The 13,033-nt window shown below is 38.4% G+C and overlaps 1 protein-coding gene across 1 annotated transcript in view; it reads right to left on the reverse strand.

Annotated features, from left to right (window-relative positions):
- The window catches only part of LOC126161721 (disks large homolog 5-like), a 159,534-nt gene that overhangs the window by 71,015 nt on the left and 75,486 nt on the right, over nt 1–13,033 (reverse strand). The window contains 3 exon segments of the mRNA XM_049917756.1: nt 2,631–2,754; nt 3,970–4,111; nt 8,507–8,683. Of these exon segments, the coding sequence (XP_049773713.1) occupies nt 2,631–2,754; nt 3,970–4,111; nt 8,507–8,683 (443 nt within the window).

The raw sequence follows: 13,033 nt of genomic DNA on the forward strand, positions 1-13,033 counted from the left end.
TGTTTTTCCTCTTTGGAGAATGGTTCTATGATGAACAGTGAATAAGACCTTCTGGCACTTGAGAGGAGTGCCTCTTAGATATAGCTCCTTGATGCACAGCTGAGCAGTGCGCAGCAACATTTCCATCAAATACTCCTTACTTCTCAGGCAGAGCACGAAACACTGAACACCCAGTATGCCAATATGCTATATCACAATGGGAGTTTATTTAGAGCATGGAAGAAAAAGTGCCACTTTATGGTTATGCCTAAAATGAAACATATTTGTTTGAAAAACACACTTTCACGTTCTAATGTAATGCATGTTATCTTTACTCAGCCAAGGTAATTCCTATACCAAATATAAACTAAAAGCTTAATTGCTTCCAATAGTGTTATATAAGCAACATATTCAGACCTCTATCTATTATTGTAACAGCTTCAAAAACAATATTTTGGAAAAATGATGTTTTGGAGATAAAATCAGTCACAGTTGTAGCTGCTTGTGTGATTGCACTGAAAAATATAAAAATTAAAGGTAAAAGAGAAAAGAAAAATAATACAGATGAATTACATGACAAGGGGGAGATGGAGATGTCCCTGATGGTCCACGGAAGGATCCAGATGGCCCAGGTTGTTAAGCAGCCATTAAAATTGAGTTTGTTGCACTCAGCTGCATGTTGTGCCACCAGGTGGTCAGCTTTGCTATTGGGAACAGTTTGGTGGTGGCCATACATCCTGGTGGACAACTGGCTGGTAATCACATCAATATAAAACTCTGTGCAGTGTTTGCAGCAGAGTTAGTATATGACATGGCTTTTTTTAATGGTGGCCCAGCATATGGCAAGGGATTGGGTTTGAGGGTGGTACATGGATGGACTAGGATGTTGTGTAAGTTGGGTGAGCAATGGGACCCTTCTTTAGAAGGAGTAGGAAGGATCTTGGGTAGAGCTTCCCTCATTTCAGGGGATGACAAGAAAGAATCAAAGTCTTGATGAAGGATACGGTTCATCTGTTCCAGTCCAAGGTACTATTAGGGTGACAAGGATGTTGCTCCTACGTAGCTGATTCTTGGGGGTGGTGGGACAACTGGGTGTTCATGAGGATATGACAAAGGAAAATAATGAAAACTGTTCGTGGACTAGGTTTGGCAGGTAGTGTCTGTCTATGAATGGGACCTCCAGCATACCGAGCAAGGGAGTTCTGATCAATGTAGCTACGTCACCCACATGTTACTAGGTCATATGAGAGAGTTTTTCTTGTGTGAAAGTGATGACAGCTGTTGAAATGCAGAGGGCAGGCTCCAGGAATGTGACACATTGGGTTGAGGAGTACCCCAGATTGGAGAGGAGGTGTTCTGAAGGAACGAGGATGAGATAGCTTGGCCATGAGTCCAGATCATGAAGTTATCACCTGAACCAGACTAGGGGTTGGGAGTTATGGGATGCAAAGCAGCTTTCCTCTAGATGGTCTGTTACAGGTTAGCATACAAGGGTATCATCCACGTGGCCATGGCTATGCCACGAATTTGTTTGTATACCTTCCCATGAAAGGAGACGAAGTTGCGAGTCAGGATACAGTTAGTAAGGTGTGTAAGGAAATGGGTAGTGGGTTTGGAGTCTGAAGGACGTTGGGAGAGGTAGTGTTCAATAATGGCGAGGCTATGGCCATGGTGGATGTTGGTGTATACGGAGGTGGCATCAAGAGTGATGAGTAGGTATTCAGGAGGTAAAGGGGTGGGGATGGTGCAGAGTCAGTGAAGGAAGTAGTTAGAATCTTCGTTATGGGAGGCAAGATATCAGGCAATTGGTTGGAGGAGTTTGTCAACAAGAGCAGAAATTCTTTCAGTGGGAGCACAACAGCAAGCTACAATGGCGTGTGCAGGACTTTTGGGATTGTGTGTTTTGGTGAGTATGGATTACAGTTTGGCAGTGGCCAGTTATCCTGGTGGAAAGCTGACTGGCAGTCATACTGACACAAGAAGCTTTGTGGTGTTTGCAGCCGAGGTGGTATATGACTTGGCTGCTTTCACAGTTGGCCCAGCTTTGTTGGGTGAGGTAAGCCTGTAACAGGACTGGAGTTTCCCCTCTCCTGTTCTTTGACCCCATACCTATTTGTGTTCCTATGTCCCCTTAAAAGTGTTCCACTCCACAACAGATCCGGCAACTGCACTTCATGTGCGTAGCCCACGTACCTTCCACCCTCCTTTCCGCATTCCTAGCCAGCAAACGGTTACCTCCCTCTGAGCCATTAGCCTCCCTCTCCTACTATGCACCCCACCTGACACATCCCCCAGCACAACCTTTTCCACCCGTCAAAATGCAGAACTGGCACTGTTTGTCCTGCCAGCACCATGTAGGGAACAGGTGCATATATGTAAGCATGTGTATGTGTGCATCTTCTGTGTGTATTTTACTCTAGTCCGAAAAAGAATTATTCCAAAAGGTAACATGGCTTCTTTCTTTTGTGTGTGCCTATTGAAGATGTGAAGATTCTGCTTTTTGGTGAATGGTCTCCTTTAATCCAAAAGCATTTACATTTTACCAGAACCTTCCTACAACAGAAGAATGAAAAACTGATAAAAGTAATGTTTGTACACAATTACTATTACTCATCTTGTAAATTTGTAAGTGGATAAAATCAATTACTTACTGTCTGGACTGTACTGCACCAGCATAGTAATAGAGTTTCCACACTGCCGAAGAACACTAGCTGCTAACTGGTATGTGGCACTCCGCATATTTATGCCACACACCTCAAGCAACTGGTCTCCAACCTGTAATAAATTTCAAAAAGTGGAATATTTGAGCACCAGCTCTTAGAGAAACTGCACGTAGGTTAATATTAGCAAGCAGTGTGTATTTGTAAGTAAAGCTTTATAGAGGTTAACCTATATAAAGCATTGTCCAAAATAGCATGTAAAATCAAGTTTTGAGGGGGGTGTATCAAAGTGTATGGCATCATCTCAACTTGAAAGTGACATGAAAAGATAATTTTATGTTCTTACTTAAAATTAATCCAGTATATTTCCACATCTGTTTGAAAGTAGTATTGTTGATTCTTGTTTGAACAAGTAACTTTAGACTTTATCCAGAATGAAGTAAATAAAATACAGTGCCAATTATGTTAGTGAAGTTAGTACTGACCAAGAGGAGTCATCTTAAGAAGTCATTCTTATAATAATTAAATTGTAAACTTTATTTTGTCCCTAATTTCTTCTTGTGCCATTAATTAATCATTTTGCTATTGTGCATAGAACTTGTAGGGGTAAAAACTCACTATATAGGTGATGTGTTGTGTTGTTGATAGGCACATCAGTAATAGTGAAATCATTGCTAGCTTTCAAATGAATTATTCTTCAGAGACAGAGAAAACACGAAAACAAACACGATAAACAAACACACACACACACACACACACACACACACACACACACACACACACACACACACACACACCTGCACAGCTACACTGGCCTTGCTGGCTACAATGTAGTCAGCAATGACATTGAAGCTGTAAAGATGTATGTATGTTTACTTCTGAGGGAGGATTCATCTGAAAGCTAGTAACATTTTCAGTTTTAGTCATATTCCTACTGATGACTCAGCACTTCAACTATATTGTGAGTTGTTACCATTGCTTTCCTATTTCCCACGGCTTGGTTCTCTACTCTAGTTTTAAAGAGGCTATGGCTTTCATAAGCATGACAACACTGGGAACCATGTTTCTTAAATGACTGCCCATCTGCCCTTACACGAGTTAACTTACAGAGATAACTTTATCATATAATGAATAACGGAGCCACCAGAAATGTGTATAACAGTGGAGTTCAATGGACTCTGCAGTGTGAGGTACTACAACCAGTGAGCAAGTTATGTTAAAGGTGCAATAGCAGGAAGAACAAGGAAAGAACGTGAAATGAGAGCATTCAATCATATTGTATAGTCACTGAAAAAGCACAGTGTGTTTTCAGTCCCCAAGCTACACTCACCTGCAAACCAACTTGTGAAGCCAGGCTATGCTCACTCACAGTAGATACAAACACACCGCCACTTTCTAAACAGGAAATCTGAATTCCTAACGGTTCAGCTGATTTATCTATGTGCACTCTTCTCAATTCTCCAGGTGCAGGTCTGTAAAAATTACAGAATTCAGTTAAATTACCAGTTGATGCAAGAAACAGACATTATTTTCATTTCATTTAAACAACAGTGAATCACTCTGTGTTTTGGCAAACTCTGCTGCAGTCAAAAAGTAGACTAAGCAACTGGCATTTCAGCTATAAGCAACTGACTATAAAGCAGAAGGATCCTTTAGCTCTGCAAATGTTATCAGTTGCCATATTAGGGGCAAAAACAAGAAATGTTTCCCTGAAGATGCACTGGAAATTTTTACGGCAGTAAACAGATGGTGGATGACATTTTGGTGCAGAGTGCGCGGGCTATAATACCAAACTGGTAGTGTCATATTATGGTAACAAAATTAGAAAAAAAGTCCCAAACAACAAATTCTTTGACAGCTTTATTAGGGATAAGGGAACAGTAAATAAATAGACAAGTACAGTATGGTCAAAAAGAATGCATCTGAAAATTAGAGGAATACAGAAAGAAATCATAAAGGAGTCCTAGACAAAATCGCACTCTCATTCCCATATCATTTTCAGTGAATGCTATCATCATCAAGGAGAGCTTCCAGTGATGCGGAATGAACCAGGTTAAACATTAATAGACAGAAGCACCTATTATAGCTACTTCAAATAAGTAAACCAAACACTGAGAAGTCACTGTTGTCCCTCTTGTGTAAGAGAGAGAACAGTGACTTCTCAGTATTTGGTACACTTGCTTTCTTTCTTTTTTCCAATTTATTATTTCAAGTTTTTATACAACTCTGCTGTTTTCAGAGCGCAAGTGCACGTACGCGCACGCACACACACGAAGTTAGGTTGTTCCGACTATTCATTTTCTATTTTATTTATTTATTGCAATACATATTCCAGATGTTTGGTAACACTTGGATATAGGACAAGTCAAAACATTTAATTCATTGTTGTGTTAATGTCATTAAGGACCACAAAGATTAAGAATACAAATTAGAAAATAATAATAAAAAAAAAACCACAATCGGTAAGTACACTCATAAACAGAGGTTACGATGCAATTTTCAGATTTATTTATACAGTTTTTGTAAAGTAAGAAAGACCATCTTGACATGCAGAACACAAATTAATGCATTTAAAGCAGCAAGACATGTTAAAGCAGGTCTCCATGGAAACACATTGGAAATAATTTTTTCTATTAGGTTGGTGCATAACTTTGTAGTTTTTCTTTTGCATGCTAATTGTCCAGTTGCTGTGGGTTTATTTACCAACTGTCATTTTTTATTTGTAGTTCACTGCTGCTATTTGAGTTTGTATATTGTTACTTTGTCATTTTGAGATAGTGAGTGGAGCTGTAGGCACTAGAAAATGGAGTGTCAAGAGGAGAAATCTGACATACCATATTTACTCGAATCTAAGCCGCACTCGAATTTAAGCCGCACCTGAAAAATGAGACTCGAAATAAAAGAAAAAAAAAAAAAATCCGAATCTAAGCCGCACGTGAAATTTGAGACTCGAAATTCAAGGGGAGAGAAAAGTTTTACGCCGCACCTCCAAATCGAAACAAAGTTGGTCCATTGTAATATAAGACACAATTTAGGTCGAATGAATAACGATACAGCTACAGTAGTTTGGTTCGAGTCGTAAGCTTAGCAGTTAAGCTTCACCAGGTTGCCATTGCTATGCGTCAGGCGCTCCGTCCGTAGTTATACGGGTACCCTTCCTTTTTCACTTGCTTCGTCTGGTTTGAATCGATTGCTTATTTTGCTTTGATCTGATAAGTGCCGTTTTCTTTGTTATAGATGTCTACGTCACTCTAAGCTGAAAATGCATTACTGTACTATGTCACGTATTGTTTGTCGCATTCTGATAGTGTGTGTTTACGGCCTGTCGCCGCTCGCGGCATGGCTTGCTTTTGTGATCGCTACTGCCGCTTACAATAAATTAAAAAAAAAAAAAAAAAAAAAAAAAAAAAAGAGAGAGAGAGGAATCGTCTCATTAGCGAAACAATGGCAAAAGACTGCTATTTGTTGTTACTTACACTGCTGCTTTCTTTGATAATGTTTAACAAGAACCAAATAATAGACTGCGTATGATAGAACATGTTCTGAACGAGAGTTAGGCGAAAATTTTTCTCCGTTTGAAAATCTTTGCGGCCGCTTCTTTAGTACATCAAATTCTGCACAGAAATTAGAGTCATCTTGCCGTGCTTCATTTCTGACTGTATCACTATTAGGTATAAGAATAATACGAATATAAACATGACAGGATATGTACATTCTTCCGTGTTTGCTGTTGTCTCACTCTAGTTTCGTAGTTTATTAGGCAGACAGGAATTAAATGAGATAGCAGCAAACACGAAGGAATACATGGCAAAATATTTATATTCGCATTCTTTCTTATGGTGAAGAGAATACTGCATGTGATTCACATTTCATCAGGTTCCTATTAGCAACCATCTCTTCTCACAGGCAGGAAAAAATTTAGAACGTAGAGTTGACCATATTGACAAACATCCCAACAGTCTTGCCAGTCGGATTTTCGTAGTACATTGAAATTCTGCTACATTCGAAGATGAACAATACGGAATTTGTACTTACTTCGTTGGATAATGTATGAAAATGCAGTGGTCAAAACTCAGGGCGGAGAAAAAAAGCTCGTCCTCCACCCTTTTTTAAAAAAAAATTATTTACTGACGCAGAGGTTTTGGCGCCAGTATTTATCTTTGTGCCTACAAAGCATGCCTGTATAACGCTACATATATTTGATGGGAGAAGTTAGTTGTGGCAGCACCTACCAACATTTTTCAGAACTTCCGCTTACTTTGCACTCGATTCTAAGCCGCAGGCGGTTTTTTGGATTACAAAAACCGGAAAAAAAGTGCGGCTTAGATTCGAGTAAATACGGTACTCTTCTGTTTGAATTTAGGTGAGGGATGACTGCAGCGAAGGCAGCGAGAAATATTTGTGCCCTGTATGGGGATAATACCACTGGACAGAGAATGAGAAGAAAATGATTTTCTCATTTATAGGAGGATCACTGTGACTCTCCACATTCAGGAAGACCTCTGGGATTTGATGAATATCGTTTAAACATATTGACCCATAATTATCCACATCAGTGAGATGGCAATTAGATGAACTATGATCATTCCACCATCATGCAACATTTGCATGTAATGGGGAAGGTTCAAAAATTAGGTGTATGGGTACTGCATGCTCTAAGCCAAAATCACAAAATTCAGCAGTTGGCCATATGTGCATCTCTGCTTGCTCATAATCAACTCCAGCTATCCCCATCCAGCATCCTAATTGGTGACAATAAATTGTGTCTTTATACTAACATAATGAAAAGAAAGGAATGATTGAGCCCAAACAAAACAGCAATCCCTGTACAAAGACCTGCCCCCATCCACAAAAGATAATGTTATGCACCTAGTGAAACAGCGCTGGATTGGTGCACTACGAATTGCTTCCCCAAGTTGTCACCATTGCTGCTGATATTTACTCTCAACAGCTGAGACATCTTGTAGACGCAATCTAAGAATAACGGCCAGAATGACTGCGAGAACTGATGGTACTCCATGACAGTCCCTATCCACATTCTGCTAGACTGACAAAAAGCACTATACAGGAGTTGGTTGGGAAGTCATTCTGCATACACCTTATTCACCTGATTTTGTGTCCTCAGAGTTTCACCTTTTCTGCTCTCTATTGAACAATGTTCAAGGAACTTCCTTTCTGGATGAAAGTGCACTCCGAAGATGGCTCGATGAGTTCTTTGCCTCATAACCACAGGATTTCTACAGCTGCATAATACAAAAGTTATTCCAGCATTGACAGATTGTTGTAAATAGTGGAGTGGTATGTATTACTGATGACTCAAGTCTCTCTTATGTGTATCTATCGTGTTTATTAAACTTATCGAGAAATGCTACATATGTAGGTACCAACCCACCATCTCCACTAAAGAATTCATCTAGAGAACAGGAACATTTTTCAAGCAAGAACTCCTTTAGCTTACATTTAAATGGTACATTATTGCCTCATAGACACTCAATAATACTTGGAAATGTGTTGAAGACTGAATATATTGCTGTGTCGGCAAGGCAACCCAACTGTGTAAGTCAAGTTGCAGATGTGGCACAATATAGTCAGGTGTAGCCATAGAAGTGTATGTGTGATATGTTTGTGTACTCTTTAGTTCTGAAGAAGAATTCACCCAAAATATAGTAAAGTGCTGTCTTATTTCTGTATCTTTTCATGACACAGCATCTCTGTTTTTCGGTTGATTGTTACCTCTACTTCTTAAATTTTTTATTTCAAGAATGTGTAACACAGAACAACACAAACAGAGATGTAGAAAACAATGCAACAAATAAAATATCTTTACATTATACAAATCCACAATTAAAGAGAAACACTGAACTTACTTCCGTGAATAACAATAGTCAGGCAAAGAATTTCTCTTGTTTTCTCTATGACCAGGACTCAAGACTTCTACCAGAAATGTCGGCATCGGACTGCCTCTGTCTGAAGCTCTTTCAATGCTGCCAGTTGATACTTTTCCTGCACTGCTTTTGCTTGTCACACTGGGGTTTGATGGGATTCTGTAATTTTTACAATAATATTCAAACTTACTAAATTATAACATTTTACAAGCTGTTACTTCGATCATTCAAGTGTTGAAAGATTGAACACCATAAAGGTGACACATTAAGTTGCAGACAGGCACAATGAAAAGAGTGTTACACATTTAGCTTTGAGCCAAAGCCTTTTTCAGAAAAAGAAATGCACACATCATTCACACAAGCAAGCACACCTCATGAACACATGACCGTCATTTTCAGCAGCTCAGACCAGAATGCACAAAATCTTAATAGTTACAAGTAAATAAGGATAACGAGACTGAAGATTGTTCTCGCATCAATTTTCATCCTCTTTAAGGATACAGGGTACTTTTCTGACTCAATATTACATAAAAATCAACACCTATTTCTTTCGGGCACTGTTTATAATGTATATGTTTTACAGATTTTTTGTTGATATCAGGTAATACAGCACACTTCTTACACAAATTAGAAGTATTTCTAATATATTTGAACCAGCTTAGGCTTATTTAAAAAAATAACAAAAAATGAATGTAATTTTTTTCCAAAATGCTTCCTCAAATTGAGGTACCATTTAACCCAATGTTACACATTAGAAGATCAAATTTTTACCAGATATGCATGACATGACGACTGAGGTACTAGACCTATTTAATTCCCCCTATTATGCATATTACAAGGATTAAAAAAACACATCTTACATTTTAATTTTTATAATTTTTATCCTAATAAAAATTTTATTTTTTCTATAATTTAGTTGATTCTGTAATAAAGTTTAGGTCTACTACATAAGTATGGACTATCGCAGATTACAGAAAAAATTAGAGCAATGCTTTATAAACTTTAGGAAATATTCGTACCTGAATTCTCAAAAATACAACTTGCAGGAAATTGTGAATGAAGATATAAGTCCAATTAAACTGTGCCTCAGAACATTTCTGAAGCATAGTCTTCATCCTGCAGCATTTCTTCATCTTCAAGCTTCCTCCTGGCATTCCTTTTAGCACTTCCTGCTTCTTTCGTAACTTGAAGAGCAAATCTTTCAGCTTCATGCCCTCGTTGTCTGTCACATGTGAGCAGGACTTCCAACCTTCCTATCACTCCATCATTGAAAAATATCACTGCATCTAGTACACCAACTTTCAATGTATTTAGTCCTACAAAAACATTCTTGTGTAATCTTTCCCATATGCAATGGTTGAAACTTTCATTTGCATTGTGAGTGCCCCCATGAAGACATTTACTACGCAAAACAGGGCCACTTAGGTCACTAAAAATTGGTTTTATTTCATTCCTAACAGGATCGGGAAGACAATGCTTATGATGGTATATCTGACCACTTTCTTTTGCTTTTTGGTAACCACACCAAGTATCTGCTCCTTTAGAGCAAAGTCCATGAACAGGGTGATCATCTATGGACAACTTATCAAAAGTAGGTGGCCCATACAGCTTTTCTCATTGGTGTAACATCATTCAGACGTGCAGTTCGTCGTGCAGTTCGTCTAATGGCCAGTCCATAATAATTCTGAAGGAGGTCTATTTCAGTTTCTGTCAATCTGCCTCGACCAGACAGGGATTTTCCATCAGATAGCAACTTTCCTTTCATTTCTCTTCATAGCTTCCTCAATCTAGCACCCATCTTCTTTTTCAAATGTTCTTTTTCAAATGTTCCAGTTTTGTTACCACGGTATCACCATAAACATTGAACTCATTAATTTTATTGAAAGCTTTAGAGTCCCCATTGCCTAGGTGCATCGTATTTCTAACATTATAAAAGGGCACTGACCTCTGAAATATTTTTAGAGCTCCATCACACTCCATACCTCCACTGTAACCATCATAATTCTTAGAACACTGATGTTCAATACGTCCTTCAGTGTTACCATGGCAGGTGTGGCAGTACTTAGATAAGCACTCAACATCAACAACTTTTCCATTCTCCAAGAGAAGTAGCACTTGCAACACCATTCACGGAACGATGTCCTCGATGTTGCCATGTCCCATCAATAGCAACAGCAATGTCCCCGGTTCCACTAATATTTACAGTTTCTTCTACTGCACATTTCATAGATGCTTTAGACACAATCATCAAGGTGCCTAAAAGTATTTTAATGTACTAGCTGGAGGAAGAGGAGGAGGGTCCATCAAACTACAAAATGTTTGATCAGCCTTTTTTCCTTTTCCTATTGCACGAATTGCATAAACTAACTTCAAATTCACATCATATGAATTATGCACAATGTTTGAAGTCATTTTCGAGGTAGATTTATTGCAGGATCTACAAAAAACAACAAATTTTGACGCTAAACCCTTCCTGCCACTCTGTTGTTCAGTTATTTCCAGACAGCCTACACCAACACATTGCTTACATTTCGCCACTTCCTTTATCAAAGAAGATAAGATGCCCACATCAACAACAACAAAAAATCCGCTACAAACAGCATCACTGTTAACGCAAAAATTTGAATCACCACGAGGCGTACCATGTGGGAGTTTCTTCCCAGAAGAACTGATACATAGGTAACTTTCAGCAGTGTGGCTTGCTTTGTTTGTTAACTGGTTACCACAGAATTTCCTTTTATTGAATTTCTTGATGCGTGTTCATATTTATTACACACTAAAGGATGTATACTTCCAGAAATATATGTAGCATTTGGGCAACAAACATTTAGTAACATCTGAACAAACTGCTTCAGCGAAACAAAAGTAAATACTAGCAAAGATAATAATTTACAGACACCAGAAAACTGCACTGTTACCAACATATACAATGAATCATATGTATAATCACTAGAAACAGAAAGTTCACAGTTCTTTTTAAATAATACTGATTTCTGTAACAGAAATAAAGGGGGTGTGGCGGCATACATGACCATAACTTTAAAATTTGGTATATATTTTTCATTTGAAACCCTATAATGTATATATCAATGTAATCAGGAAAGACTATAGAATTTAATAAAGTCATAAAAAATTTCAATTTTTCCGCTATTCATAAGTACCCTGTATCCTTAATGGAGTCCCATTTTTCATTCATCTATCACATTCTTTACTTAATTTTATATTTGTAAATAAGTCAGAATTTGGAGAACTTAAAAGTACACAACAAACCATCTATGCACATAACTGATGAGGACCCGTGGTCACTGTATTGAACTCTCACACAAATCTTGTTTTCAGAACAAATTTATCACATTCTATCTCAGTATTTTATTTTCGACACCTTGCGGATTTATTGGTTATTTTTCCATGAATGCTCTTAAAATGTAATATAGATGCTACAATCTGAAAGATACAGAACTTAAATCTACCGTGTTACTGCTCCTAGACTCCATGAAGCTTGTCATCAGGCTCGTGAGCACATGTTCAGTTGTGCACATTTTAAGAAGCTTATGTGAATGCGCAACTCGTGTGACGTAATAGCCTTACCGGCCAAATACATACAGATTTGACAAACAATGTGTAGGTTCATGGTGTGCACAGCTCGCCCTTGCCACTCAACTAGAAGTTTACATCTGTGCCACCAGGTGGTCGCACGCTGCAGCAGACTTTTATCCCTGTTCACTCAGAATAAATCTTGCTGGATGATATATGCCAATACACTCACTATACACTCTAGTAAAATTGGATCAGATGTCAGTATATGTTAAAGTTATACTAACAGTAAACCTATTTTGTTGGTTTCTGAATGAGTTACAGTATATTAAGTTAAGAATTTTATCATACAGTAAGGCAGTTGAGGTACTGAGAATCATAAGGGCCTAAAGCACATCACCGCTGATTGTGAGATTGTAGCATTTATTCATGCTTCTGAAATCCGTTGATGAGTCAGGTTTATCTGTGCTATAAGCCCACGTTATATACACGAAAATTCACAAAAACTTTATCACTGGTTTCTGTGATATTCACTTAAATGTGGGATCGACGGTGGTGCGCTTTAGGCCCTTATGGATCTCGGCACCTCTTTTGTAGTTGAGTCAAGTGAACATGTTGGTAGACATTACTACTTCAGTTTAATCATTTCCACAAACAGCACTGTGTGTTTGCAGTTAGTTGTTTACTATGCGGGAATCGACTTTCATGGGCAATGTTAACATGAACTATGCTTAATCTATTTTAAATGCTAACAGAAAAGTGAAGCTATGAGGATGGGTCATGAGTCGTGCTTGTGTAGCGCAGTTGGTAGAGCACTTGCCTGCGAAAGGCATAGGTCCCAAGATCGAGTCTCGGTCCAGCACACAGCTTTAATCTGCCAGGAAGTTTCAAATCAGCGCAAAGCGAAAATTTTATTCTGGGAACAGAAAAGTAATTTACCAGGAAAAGTTAGCCGCAGAGGAGCTAGGGCTCCTG

Source organism: Schistocerca cancellata, chromosome 2, assembly GCF_023864275.1.
Source record: "Schistocerca cancellata isolate TAMUIC-IGC-003103 chromosome 2, iqSchCanc2.1, whole genome shotgun sequence".
NCBI lineage: Eukaryota > Metazoa > Arthropoda > Insecta > Orthoptera > Acrididae > Schistocerca > Schistocerca cancellata.